At 37.7% G+C, this 14898-nt stretch overlaps 1 protein-coding gene across 1 annotated transcript; it reads left to right on the forward strand.

Moving 5' to 3' along the window:
* The first annotated feature begins 1744 nt into the window (after positions 1 to 1744).
* Positions 1745 to 14853, forward strand: LOC139144526 (uncharacterized). Its single transcript, XM_070715223.1, has 6 exons — positions 1745 to 2092; positions 2125 to 2994; positions 3136 to 3459; positions 3549 to 3605; positions 5173 to 5286; positions 14152 to 14853. The coding sequence occupies exons 1-6, from the start codon at positions 1745 to 1747 to the stop codon at positions 14851 to 14853; spliced, it is 2415 nt and encodes an 804-aa protein (XP_070571324.1).
* Positions 14854 to 14898: the final 45 nt, after the last annotated feature.

Genomic DNA, 14898 nt, shown 5'->3' on the forward strand with positions numbered 1-14898 from the left:
TGACTAATATCGTACATATGCATGTCAATTTGTTATGTGATACGATCCAATATGGCTGCCGTGCGACCATTTTGTTAAGATTATTGCATGTATAGAGCCATAATACTCAGGCATATCTCAACTGATTTTATTCAAGTTTGTACAAGGACATTAACCTATGTCATACGTATGTACGTCAGTTTGTTTCATGATATGATCCAATATGGCCACATGGTGGCAATTTCGTTGTGGTTATTTCATGTCGAGAGCCATAACTCTGGCAAGTCTCAACTGATCTTATTTAAAGTTGGTACATGGACATTGACTTATGTCATACATATACTGTGTTGATTTTTTAAACAGTAAGATCAAATATCGCTGCATGGCGGTGATTTTGTTACAATTTTCTCATGTACAGAGCCATAACTCAGACATATTTCCACCAGTATCATTCAAAAATGGTACAAGGACATTGACCTATGTTAGATATGCTCGTCAATTTGTTTCATGTCATGTAGCAGTAACATGTCAATTATTGAAGTTTCGTAAGTAGGCTGATATGTCAAGAAATACTGTATCAAATTTCATGAAACTTTGTACAGATGTTAAGCTCACATTGCTTTAACATTGAAAAAGACATTTATCAGTGTCATTTTAATTTATTTGTCATTGCATATGTAATGAACTTTCCTAATTAGAGTGATGTAGCCACAAATTAATACAACATCAAATTTGATGAAACTTGATACAGATGTTGATCTCATAGTGTTGTAAATACTGCATCAAACTTTATGAAATATGGTACCAGTGATAATCTATCAAGTATTAGGATCGCATGCATAAATGTTTTGCAACATCCTGTTGATTAATTCCCAGTTGACTAATTTTATGGTGGCCTACATTGGTTTTATGTTTTCATCACCATGGAACTCATTCTTGGCCATTGAGCGCCATCTGTATCGAAGTATTTTAATCACAGACCTAATTAATGAAGAGGATTCTATCCTCTCTGAGGACTTGTAATCAAAGTACCCATTAATAAGTAGGGACTGTGTCATCAACGGTGACTTGTTTTGGATTCTTTGAGTGTCAAAGAGGGTGTCAAAAGTGAGATTTCCCAAAAAGGCTGCTCTATGACTTAGAATGAGGGGTGAAAATATGGCTTGTTTTCATTTTTTTTGACAAAATAAGGGTTTTCCTACATAATTTCATACCAATTGAGTTGAACTTTTGCAATGAGATATGGACGTGAAATTTTACAGCCTATTAACAAGGTTGAAGACAACATATTTATGGGACGATTTTGCTGTATTTGGAGTACCTTTAGAAAAAACGTATTTGAAAATCGAAAGCATTTTTAACAATTTTCTTCATATTTAAACCCCTGTAAAACCATTAAAACAAATTTTATTTGTAAATCCTCTGGTAAAATTGTTACAATTGATAGTGTCAACACATTTATCACAAATTCAGTAATATTAAATACCATCCAATTATTATTCAATTTGAAAACTATGAAAAATTAAATTTTAATATTCAATGGTGTCAAATTTCAAAATCATAATTGGAATTACACAATTTTAATATTCTTTGGAGAGAGTATTAAGTAAGGGAGTTCCTGAAAATTTCAACTGGTTTAATTTGGATTTATAACTCATGGTGAACCTAGATCATTTGCCAATTCTTGATATTTGTTGCAGTTACCCAAGTTACTGTAAGGGGACAGTCATCAAAGATCGCCTCGTCCGACTTTGAAAGTCAAGACATGGTTCAAACAGCGGCGTCATCTCAACAGAATGAGAATCCAGTGCCAAGAGCCGTGTCATCTCAACAGAATGAGAATCCAGTGCCAAGAGCCGTGTCATCTCAACAGAATGAGAATCCAGTGCCAAGAGCCGTGTCATCTCAACAGAATGAGAATCCAGTGCCAAGAGCCGTGTCATCTCAACAGAATGAGAATCCAGTGCCAAGAGCCGTGTCATCTCAACAGAATGAGAATCCAGTGCCAAGAGCCGTGTCATCTCAACAGAATGAGAATCCTGCTCCAACAGCCACGTCCTTTCAACAGAATGAGAATCCAGTGCCAAGAGCGGTGTCATCTCACAGAATGAGAGTCCAGTGCCAAGAGCCGTGTCATCTCAACAGAATGAGAATGCAGTGCCAAGAGCCGTGTCATCTCAACAGAATGAGAATCCAGTGCCAAGAGCCGTGTCATCTCAACAGAATGAGAGTCCAGTGCCAAGAGCCGTGTCATCTCAACAGAATGAGAATCCAGTGCCAAGAGCCGTGTCATCTCAACAGAATGAGAATCCAGTGCCAAGAGCCGTGTCATCTCAACAGAATGAGAATCCAGTGCCAAGAGCCATACCATCTCAACAGAATGAGAATCCAGTGCCAAGAGCGGTGTCATCTCAACAGAATGAGAGTCCTGCTCCAACAGCCATGTCATCTCAACAGAATGAGAATCCAGTGCCAACAGCGGCGATATCTCAACAGAATGAGAGTCCTGCTCCAATAGCCACGTCCTTTCAACAGAATGAGAATTCAGTACCAAGAGCCGTGTCATCTCAACAGAATGAGAGTCCTGCTCCAATAGCCACGTCATCTCAACAGAATAAGAATCCAGTGCCAACAGCGGCGATATCTCAACAGAATGAGAGTCCTGCTCCAATAGCCACGTCATCTCAACAGAATGAGAATCCAGTGCCAACAGCGGCGATATCTCAACAGAATGAGAGTCCAGTACCAAGAGCCGTGTCATCTCAACAGCATGAGAGTCCTGCTCCAATAGCCACGTCATCTCAACAGAATAAGAATCCAGTGCCAACAGCGGAGATATCTCAACAGAATAAGAGTTCTGCTCCAATAGTTGTGTCATCTCAACAGTATGAGAGTTCTGCTCCAACAGCCACGTCATTGCAACAGAATGAGAATCCAGTGCCAAGAGCCGTGTCATCTCAACAGAATGAGAATCCAGTGCCAAGAGCCGTGTCATCTCAACAGAATGAGAGTCCAGTGCCAAGAGCCACGTCATCTCAAAAGAATAGAATCAGTGCCAACAGTGGCGGTATCTCAACAGAATAAGAGTTCTGCTCCAACAGCCACGTCCTTTCAACAGAATGAGAATCCAGTACAAGAGCCGTGTCATCTCAACAGAATGAGAGTCCTGCTCCAATAGCCACGTCATCTCAAAAGAATAAGAATCAAGTGCCACAAGCTGTGTCATCTCAACAGAATGAGAATCCAGTGCCAACAGCGGCGATATCTCAACAGAATGAGAGTCCTGCTCCAACAGTTGTGTCATCTCAACAGTATGAGAGTCCTGCTCAAACAGCCATGTCATCTCAACAGAATGAGAATCCAGTGCCAACAGCCACATCATCTCAACTGGATGAGAATCCAGTGCCAACTGCCATCATTATATCATCTCAAAAAAATGAGAATCCAGCCTCAACTCCTGCAAATAACATTCCTACTCAAGTGAATACGAACCCACATCTATCAGGCATGCAATTCGGACAAGAAGACTCTGCGTTACCTTTCTCAATATTGCCAATGAAAGGTTGTAGGGCTTTGAAAGAACTTTGAGTGTTGCTGTTGTTTCTCCCAGCAAGAAGCCTAGTGTGGTATGTGTGTTACTTATTTTCAATATTCCATAACTTGGTAAATTTTAAACTAAATCATGTGTTTGAATAGTAATTATTTGTCATGCTCCCAGATTTAACCAGTCTCACTGTCATTCGGCCAAAAGAAAATAATTGTGTGTTTCCTGTAACATGCTCTTCAGAAATAGGGTAGTTAGGTCGGGAAAAAAAAAGTTGGTTAGTTTTTTTTCTTTGCGAAAAGAAAATGTTAAATTTTTAATGTAAATATTGTGAAACGTCATGAAATCATGCATGCATTTTATGCTTTTTGCACAGTCTCGCGGGATTTCTTTTCAAGGTCCAAAAAGTGTTAAGGGGGGTGGGGTTGGAACTAGGGTAGGATGGGTTACTGGAAACACAAAAAAATATTTTTTTTCCTTACTGACAGAATAAACACAATTAAGTCATGCTTTCTTTTCAAGGTCAGGCCAATCCCTGATACATTCTTTATTTGTCAAATACCAAATTTTAATCGCAATTCAAGCAAGTTTTTACCCAAAGGGTGATTGCCATATGGCATGGGACCGTATGTTTGCTCTAAGAATTGAAGCTGAAGATTTAATATAAAGTAGTCTTTATTCAGCTGTGTAACATAACATTTACTGTCCCAATCTCTACTGTGGATATTACAGTAATAGTGACAGCAATTTACAAATCTACCCAGCAATGTTGATAGCCATACAGCAGTATCCCTCCTTGATTTGTGGGTGACTGCGATTTAAATGTCAAGCTGCTACCTTGCCAAGCGCCCTTATGGATGTCATGTGCAACATGCAAACATTCCTCAAATTTGAATATGATGAATGTCTAAGTGGAGATAATTATGATCATCTGGCCAAACACAATCAACTGCCTCACTTATTACTGAATGAATGCTCTTTTTTGCGTAATATTGCTTGGCATTGTGGTAATTACCTGTCCAATCAGTTGTTGAAAATAATAATAAACCTGCTAACAGTATATTCACCCTTTATTAGTTTTAAGTTCTTACACATAAAGGGGTAGTGTGATTTTTATATATGCCTCCTGGGGAATCGGTTACCCAACGCAAGTCATTTCCACCAACCGTATTAGTCGCATGATTTCACAAAAAAATCAAGAAAACACCTGTTAATGTTAAAGGCCTTCCTCAACTTTCTTTGGTGCACCCGCGACTGAATTATCATTATACAGGTACATACAGACTGTTGACCCACTTGAAATATTTATGACATGATTTTGGTACAAAGAAATAGTAAAGACAGAGAGGTACACACTTTATCATCTGAAATAATTATTCAGCAGGCGATCAGAACAAAAACGATATGTTTAAATGGAGGTTAGTCACAACTGCTTGAACCTGAATTATAATGGTTTTGTCACATTTATATACTAAGAAGTGCTAAAGTGCGTTAAGGAAGCCATAAAAATTAAGATGTTTTGTTGGATTTTAATGACATTGCATGACTTAAGGTTAGTGGAATGACTTGTGTTGGGTAAGATTCCCCAAAAGGTATATGTAAAAATCATACTTGACAATCTTCCCTTTAATCAACTTTCTTTAAAAAAGGCAAATAAAGTTGCTGTGAAGGACTCCAGTGCTGACGATACTGACATGGAATCAAGTGCCAATGACGTTGTCATGGATTCCTGTTCCGAAGATGCTGATTATCAAAGGGACAATGTAAGTTTTAAATTTATTGACTGGCCATTAGTTTAACAGCATATGTTTGTTCCCTTTGGGACTGTAAGTCACCCCAGTACAGTCTGTTTCCAGAGGCCGATGGCTGTTTATGGCAGCACACAGGCCCAAGGTGGCACAAACATATGCTGTTAATCAAATATGGTCAGTCTATATGTATTTTATAACACCTCAGTCTAGTAGCACAAATTGGGAAATTTCTCCACGGTTGCCAATTTGCTTTAGACTGAGATGACGTTGGCATCCTAGTTTTTGTGAGTGTGCATGTGTATGCTTTTCAAGTTAGCCACGTAAGAGTTTTTGGATATTGAGTGACAATGTAATACCAGTTCAAAAACTGTTAACTCTTAATATGTAACAGTGCAAAACCGACACAACCCATTTGACTGCACATCAGTGAATCATGGAACAGATTACTGGTGCGGGGTGTTATGGTCCAATTTAACAAGAGTAATATTACAGTGCTGTTGCGTTACACTTGACATATTAATTAATTTATTTATTTATTTATTTATTTATTTATTTATTTATTTATTTATTTATTTATTTATGAAGCCATTTATAATTTATTTCTTCATTTATTTATTTATTTATTTATTTATTTATTTATTTATTTATTTATTTATTTATCTATTCAGCTTTGACATGATGTCAGGATGAGTTGCACAGGTGACCAACACCTATAGTAAGTGACCCTCCACAAAAAAACTTACAAATGAAAAAGATGGGAAAAATACGAAAAACCAGATAAAGAGACATAAACACTAAAAACAAAAGCAGAAAAAAAAACCAAATGAACTATCAAATGTTAAAGCTATAGTGTCTGCAATTTTTGTTAAAAATCCACTTAGCCTTCAATTGACCCATCATTTGTGCTCAGTTTGGACATGTTATTCCTAACATTCGATCACATCACCTTATGATCTAAAACCTGAAAATATGACTTCCAGTGAACCTATTGAAACAAATGAGCAGTTCCTAAGGCATACTATTTTTGCCAATGTTTTACCTCACACAGTGGAGTTGAGCTGGAGAGCCTTGTTTGCATTTCCTCATCTGTGCTGTGTAACAGTACATAAATAAACAGACTCCCCAGCAATATGAACAAGTGTAAACATGCCGATTGTAGCCAAGGATTTAAAAGTATTGGCCCAATACTTTGTACTCTGTCTCCATGTCAATAAACAATTATATCAAGACACTATAGCTTTAAAATATATATTAACACAAAAGACATACGAAAAATAAACATGCTTTCATTAAACATCAGTAATCTCTTGAGATGTTCAAATTATACTGGCACAGGTACTTTGTATTTGTATTTTTTCATTGCTCTGTTTGCACACAGTTCCTCCTCACACTAGTTTGGCAACAGAGGTTTGCTTTTGTCCCAATGCACAATGCTGATAAACATATTGTTGACACTTATTCTGATAACCCCTGACACAAGTTTGCTTACAGATGTGAGTGAACTACGAATATTCACTACAAACATGCTAATTTTTCACCAAAAACGACCAAATTGCAACATGATAGTTCTTACTGTGCTAGTGCAGTCACTTAACTTCTCGCAGACCCTCAGAACAAAAAAGAACGGCATTGAATATTCAACTGTTCAGCTTCTATCGCACATGTTAAAATTTTGGATGGCTAGCTGATAGATTGGGAATTCATTTTAGAAGAGGTCAGTGTTATTGCTGACCCTCGATTTATGATGCAACTCCGGATTTTGCCCAATAAACAAGATTAATGTGTGCAACAATCAGGTAACTTCCACAATTGTAGGCATTATACATGTATGTAGCATAATTACAAGTACTTGCAACTGTGACCTTTCTAAAGGTCGGTTAGTGTGCATGCGCAAGTGGAAACAAGCAAGCTCAACAACTTGACGCTGTGCAGTTGAGAAGTTTGGTCTTAGAGAGTTGTCTGACACTGTTTGAGATCAATTTCAGTGATGGCTACGGAACAAAAAATTAGGAAACATAAGCATAGGCCAGCTGAACATCAATCGAAAGTCATGTCCGATGTTGTTAAAACAGCACTGAAGGAATCCAACCATTGGTCTTATTTCAGCCAGTGTAGCGACATTGATTCACCTGATTCAGAGTCTGGTGAAGACCCCTTGTGTAACGTTACCAGTCAAACTTTCCCCTCCCTTTTTATAAACACCTTGGACATTGAACATCTCCAAAGTTACAGTAGTGTGGATAACCATGTGATATGATGATAAAGTCAATATAGTGAAATAGTGACAGAGTACACAAAGACTTGCCAAGAAAAAAAAATACTATTTTGATTAACCTGCATTTCTGGAAATGTTCCATGACAGAACATTTAGTTGTGACTAGCGCTTTTTGTTTCATTTTGTCAAAAAACCTAGAGCTTGTGCATAAAATACGTTCCTTGCAACATCACGACCGCCGTTAAAGTAAGCAACTAAAAGCAAATGTTTTTTAGTCGTCCGGGGGGACTTATAGATTGGGTCATGTCCGTCCATCCGTCCGTCCGTTCACGCAGATATCTCAGATATGCCCTGGTCAATTTCTTTCAAACTTTGCACAAGGATAGTATCCTACCCCATACAGATGCACGTCGATTTGTTTCACAATGCGATCAAATTTGGCCGTGTTAGAGGACTTTTTAGTTTCCACCTCCATAGACTCTCATGTATAAGGCAGCTGTCCATAGACTCCCATGTATAAGGCCGTCCATAGACTCCCATGTATAAGGCAGTCCATAGACTCCCATGTATAAGGCAGTCCATAGACTCCCATGTATAAGGCAGTCCATAGACTCCCATGTATAAGTCAGCTCTGCATCGAATCCCACGTATAAGGCCAAAGTTAAATAAAAATTTAGTTTCTCATCTTATTCATATAGCAAAAAGGATGCGGTGACACAGTTTTTAGCCCCACGGATGAAGTGCAGGGGGCTTATTGATTGGGTCATGTCCCTCCATTCACGATGATATCTCAGATATTTTGACAAAATGTCACATGACCTCGGTGACCTTTGACCTCAAATATACATATTTGTCCATAACTCAGTAACCACAAGTGCTACACCCTTCATATATGGTAGGATGGGACACCTTATGACGCCAAATATTGTACCTCGTTAATTATGTGCGTATCTAATTTTGAGCAAGCCAATAGAGCTAGAGGTCTGATTTTTGGTATATAGGGATAACTTAGCAATACAATTTTTTTGACAAAATGTCATGTGACCTCAGTGACCTTTGACCTCAAATATACATATTTGTCCATAACTCAGTAACCACAAGTGCTACACCCTTCATGTATGGTATGATGGGACACCTTATGATGCTACATATTGTACCTCATTAATTATACGCATATCTAATTTTGAGCAAGCCAATAGAGCTAGAGGTCAGATTTTTGGTATATAGGGATAACTTAGCAATACATTTTTTTGACAAGATGTCACGTGACCTCAATGACCTTTGACCTCAAATATACATATTAGTCCATAACTCAGTAACCACAAGTGGTACACCCTTCATGTATGGTATGATGGGACACCTTATGATGCTACATATTGTACCTCATTAATTATATGCATATCTAATTTTGAGCAAGCCAATAGAGCTAGAGGTCTGATTTTTGGTATATAGGGATAACTTAGCAATACAATTTTTTTGACAAAAAGTCACGTGACCTCAATGACCTTTGACCTCAAATATACATATTAGTCCATAACTCAGTAACCACAAGTGGTACACCCTTCATATTTGGTATGATGGAAGACCTTATGATGGCACATACTGTACCTCATTAATTATGCACATATCTAATTCTGAGCAAGCCAATAGAGCTGGATGTCTGATTTTTCGTATATAGGGATAACTATAGAATAGAAATTTTTTGATCAAATGTCATGTGACCTCTATGACCTTTTACCTAAAATATACGTTTTTGTCAATAAATAAGTAACCACAAGTGCTATGTCCTTTATATTTAGTAGGATAGGCGACCTTATGACAGCACACGCTTGATTATGCACATATCTAATTCTGGGCAAGCGAATCGAGCTAGATGTCTGATTTTTGGCATATAGGGATTAATTAGCAATATATTTTTTTTTTCAAAATGTCACATGACCTCGATGACTTTTTACCTGGATTATACATATATATGCATAACTCAGTAACCACAAGTTCTATACCCTCCAATTTTGATAGGATATTAGACCTTAAGATATCACATCTTGTACCTCATTTATAATGCACATATGTATTTCTTGGCTGGCCAATACAGCTAGAGGTCTGATCTATTTTCCCGATTTAGAACCATAACTTAGACATGCCTCATGTGTTTCAAATTGGGAAAAACAACATAGACCTATGTGCCCATAGATCTTAACATATACACTCCAGTGATACTTCTTAAAGACCACATTTACCTGCCCCATCAAGACTAATGCTCCCCCATTTCAAGTGGGGACTATGTCATTGTCAATGACTTGTTAGTCAATGGCCCAAATTTATTTTTTATTTGATGGACAATAAATACATGTGTAATCAATGCCAACAATCCAGTTTAAGTTATGTGGTTTAGATTGGCCATGGTCCATTATATTACAATAGTTTGTGGCTAAATTTTCTCCCCTTCTGTATAACATATAAGGTCACTGTTTCCTGTTATGGATATTGTTGATCCTTATTGCATCCCATCTCTCATTCTTAATTCACTTTCACACATATACTAAGGCTGTTGATACTTAGATTCCACACTTGAACTTATTCTGGAGCAGTATCTAACCAGACCAAATAACTTTCATAATTATGTCCAAACAATTTGACTTTTTGCCAAATTTCACATTTATGGCTAATAATAAACAGTAAGGAGGTACAAAGGACGTCGGTGCCCCCGGGCCCCATGTCTAGTATAGCCAGCTATTGATTGCTGTCCTCAGATCCCCTGGCGGCATTGCCTATTTTTAGCTCCACTGTCAGCGACACGGAGCTTATCAAATAGGTTGATTTTCCGTCGTCGTCGTCATCATCAGTCGTCGTCGTCCGTCAACAATTGCCTTCTCCTCTGAAACTACAAGTCCAATTGCTTTGAAATTTTATATGCACTTCAGTTAGGGTGACTTCACTTCATTTTTTCAAATCGTGGTGAAATTATTATATTTGTATTTTTGGGCATTTTTTGGTGTTTTTGGTAAAAAATCTTCTCTGAAACCGCTCGTCCGATTGCTTTGAAATTTGAAATGCAGTTTACTTAGGGTGACTTCAGTCAGATTTGTTCAAATCGTGGTGAATTTGCATATTGTATTTTGGGCAATTTTAGCAATTTTTGGTCAAAAAATGAGTTTCTCAAAAGTACTCATCTGATAGCTTTGAAATTTGGTATACAGGTATCTATAGATGAACTAAATGATATTTATTGAAATTATGATGAAATCTGCAACGTTGAATTTTTTTGGGCAATTTTAGCCATTTTTGGTCAAGACATGTTTCTCAAAAGTACTGGTCTAACAGCTTTGAAATTTGGTATCAGGTTTCTCTAGATGAACTAAATTTGATCTTTTGAAATTATGATGAAATCTGCATTTTTGGGGGGGGGGCAATTTTTGCCATTTTTGGTCAGAAAAATATATTCTCAAAAAACCACTCATCAGATAGCTTTGGTTGACATGTTCTTAGGGATGATCCGATGTGATATATTCAAAGTATGATGACAGGGCTCGAAATTAGCGGTAGTCCCGCGTCCACAGACTACCAACCTTTCCCTGGGGCTAACAAAACCCATGAAATGGTAGCCCACAGGGACTACCAAAGCCTGAGACATGAAATTAATCAGTGGGCGACATGATGTTGATTGCTGTGAGATGACCGACGCTCATACAGTCAACCCAGTTTCACAGAGATAGGCCAAACTATAACTTTGTTATGGAAATTGAAATGCGACAGTGCAGTCAAATTTGTCGCAACAAACTTTCAATAAAATATCATTATCTGAACTGATGTACTTGGATGACAGGCTTGGAAATAAAGGCCAATGAAAATTCATTTCCATAGTTATTTACCGTACTCGTCCGAGTATAAGCCCCTGCTCGTGTATAAGCCCCCCTACTGATTTTAGAGGATTTAAGAAAATGCATTACATCCGTGTATAAGCCCCTACCCTAGTGTAACTCAAATACAGAAAGGTTAGAAGAGTATATTTGGTCATTTAACTTGGTAAAATTAATTTTAGATAATAAAGAAACCATTAAAAGATGTTAAAACAATGGGAAAATGGAGTTCCCTTGACAATATCGTAAGGAAAATGACACGTTTTTCCAGTACTATCTTGATTCTTTGACCCTACTCACCCCCGTCGCCTAAATAGAATAGTCTCACTCACGTCCGCCATTGTTTATTTTCATTCACGGCCACGATGTTTTCATGCTTGAAACATGCAGTTTCTTTTGTTTGAAGCAATTATCCTTTCATTTGTGAAGACTTTTCCTGGTGACTATTACAATTTTCACTGCTATGTTGTTGTTTTCACAAGATGTAGACAGTTTGATATTGGAATATTGAGTTGCCTTTCCGTGTGGGCAATGCATGCCTGTTCACATTACTGTTGATCAGCAGCATACATGACGTCTTTGTTCCAAGTTTGGGTTTTTTTTCGACGCTTAAATTTCACCAAAATGTCACTTCTGTATTCAGAGATTGTACAATCAATTTCTTTGGATGTGTAAGTCGATTTTGAAAGCGATAGAAAGATCGAGTGGTGTTGAAAAAAATCGTGCATAAAATTAGCATAAATTAAGCGTCCATGCCAGATAACATGGGGTTGCTCGAGTATAAGCCCCTCCCCTAGTTTTACTGCTGTTTAGTGTTGCCGAACCGGGGGCTTATACTCGGACGAGTACGGTAATAGTTCCACAATGTATCAATCACAATTAAACACAAAATTGTTCAAACTGCAAAGAAAAAGCTGTCGGGCCATCCACAAATTACGCTTTCCGAAGTGTACGAGATCATCTCATGATAGTGTACTATGGTGGAGAAATATAGCCAAAATTACCATGAAAGTATAAGGAACATGATTGTACCAATTGTTATCCTAACATTTATAGCCAATCTTTTTATAGTCATGTTATGTTTACACATGCTAAGTGAAAATTCGTTGTCATGGCGAACATCAAAATCTGCATATAAGCTCTGCGTATGTGTGAATTGGTCGTCAAACTTTGAGACATCACCGTTGTCCACTACATATGCGATACCGTTCTCCTAAGGTATATATGATCTTCAGTTATTGATGTCAAATGACTAGAAAATTCACTTCCTGGTTAGAATCATGCAAAATAGATCTTTCATTGTCTAGATGTAAATAAAATATCCTTTACAAAAAAAAATCTTCATTCATGCATGGGCTACCAGACCTTATCACTGGGCTACCAACTTCAGAAAATAGTAGCCCAATGGGACTACCAGGGAAAAAAGTTAATTTCGAGCCCTGGATGAAATCTTCAATTGTGTATTTTTGCAGGTATTTTAGCCACTTTTTTCTGGCCACTGCATTGGGCTATCAAAGATTTCCACCTTCTTCATCAACATGTGTCAAAAATAGTTATTCTCTACATAAACACAGCGGAGCTATATCGGCTGCTAGGTCGCTTGTTACTTACACTCTTTTGAGTGAAAAACTTAAAAGTGGGCATTTTTAGTAAAACAAAAAAGAGAACAGAAATTTTGAAAAAAAACCCAGATTTTCATAAACTTAAAATATAGAGCTAACAGAAAATATATAACGTGTGGGGTAAAAACATCAAACCTAAAGAGAAAAAAATCGATTAAAAATAAGTTGTCTTAAACCTGGGTCTCAACCTAGAATACAGACTGTAATTACATGTAGTATCAAACAGACACTCAAAAGCAAATAAAGAACATAAAAAAGTCTGCAAATGAACAGTTGGTTGTGGAAAAGTTAATAGGTCATCAAGGTTTGAACCTAATGGTTTAGACATGTCACATGCAAAACGGCACAGTTTCTACCATATTCAAATTACATGGAGTTCAGGAAGCCCTGCAAAAACATTCATTTTCTATTAGCAAAATCGCATGATTTGAAGTTGGTGGAAAAGACCTGTATCGAGTAACAACCTCCCTTACAGAACATTTAGACAGACACCTACCCACCCCTCCCTATAAATGAAAATCCTAACCTGTACGTAATAAAGTTACATTGTTTGACTAGAAAAGGCTAGCTGAGGTTACAAAATATGTCAATTTCTGGTGAAAACAGCTGAAAATCTGTAAACAACTGTGGCAAGATACCTTCCAACGCTTACCCACTACATGATGCTACCCTAAGCAGCACAAGGCCAAAATGCACATCAGAACAATTAATCCATTCACTCATTCACACCTTTCACAATAGCTTACTACAGTTGGTTGCCAAACCGGTGTGTGGAGGGACCTTGGTTTGTACAAAACTATATAATTGCACACCTTCAGACCCACAGGTGAACATCAGTGACTTGATAGGTGTAGTTGAGGTGGGAATATTTTTGTCAATAGGCCACTTTCATGACCCCTGTGTAACCTTTACATCTTGGCTTTTTTGTGGTATGAGTTTACCGTTTTGAGTTCAAACTCTGAGTCAATCATAAAATTAAATTTATGCATTCACAACATCATAGAACAAAACGTTAGATGTGATCAGTCACAAGAGGGAGAAATACTCAGTGTTGTAGTATGCCGTACCATCAAAAAGACCAGGATGAGTGGTCACAAAAATGGCCTATTTATGACCTTGTCTGTCCATGCATCACAAAAAATTACTTTGTATTTTTTCTGATATATATTCCTTTCTGTAGCGCTACTTGTTCCCTGCTTTGGAAGATATGGAAGATGAGTCCAGTGGTACAGAGTATCTTCCTAGCTCTGAATCAGAAAGTGATGAGGACTATGACAGCGATGATGATTACGAAAGTGATGACACAAATGAAGGTCAAAATATCAATGCCAATCAACCAGTGAATGAACATGAAGCTGAGTCAGTGGTCAACCTTGGTGAAGGTGAAGGTCAAAGTATCAGTGCAGATCAACCAGTGAATGAACATGAAGCCGAGTCAGTGGTCAACATTGGTCAAGGTGAAGGTCAAAGTATCAATTCAAGTCGCCAAAAAGTGAATGAACATAAATCTGGGCTAGGTGAAGCAAGTCTAAACAAGACTGGAATCACTGTGAAATATGTTTCACGCAATGCACAGGGCAAAAGAATACAAGACAAAGTCCATTACTGCTACTACTGTGACAAAAAGCAAACTCATATAGCTCGTCATTTAAAGCTAAAGCACAAAGACGAGAAAGAGGTTGCTGAAGCTCTAACTTATCCAAGTAAATCAAAAGCACGGCTGAGATCGTTGCGTCTAATTGTTAATAAAGGCAACAAAGCACACAATATGGATGTGTTGACGAAGCAGTGTGGAACTTTTGTAACAAGGAGGCAACCATCGCGTAAACTATCTGCTAAGAGATGTTTCTGTTCTGTGTACATTGTCATGGAATGTTCATAAATGACACTCTACACCGGCATGAACGAGTATGTCCATTTAAAAGGA

The sequence above is a fragment of the Ptychodera flava genome, chromosome 11 (genome assembly GCF_041260155.1).
Source record: "Ptychodera flava strain L36383 chromosome 11, AS_Pfla_20210202, whole genome shotgun sequence".
NCBI lineage: Eukaryota > Metazoa > Hemichordata > Enteropneusta > Ptychoderidae > Ptychodera > Ptychodera flava.

Coding starts and splice junctions, on each gene's coding strand:
- LOC139144526 (XM_070715223.1), top strand. CDS start 1,745: ATGGTTCAAACAGCGGCGTCATCTCAACAGAATGAGAATCCAGTGCCA. Junction 3,460..3,548: donor CAAATAACATTCCTACTCAA/GTGAATACGAAC, acceptor GAAAGGTTGTAG/GGCTTTGAAAGAACTTTGAG. Junction 3,606..5,172: donor CCAGCAAGAAGCCTAGTGTG/GTATGTGTGTTA, acceptor TCTTTAAAAAAG/GCAAATAAAGTTGCTGTGAA.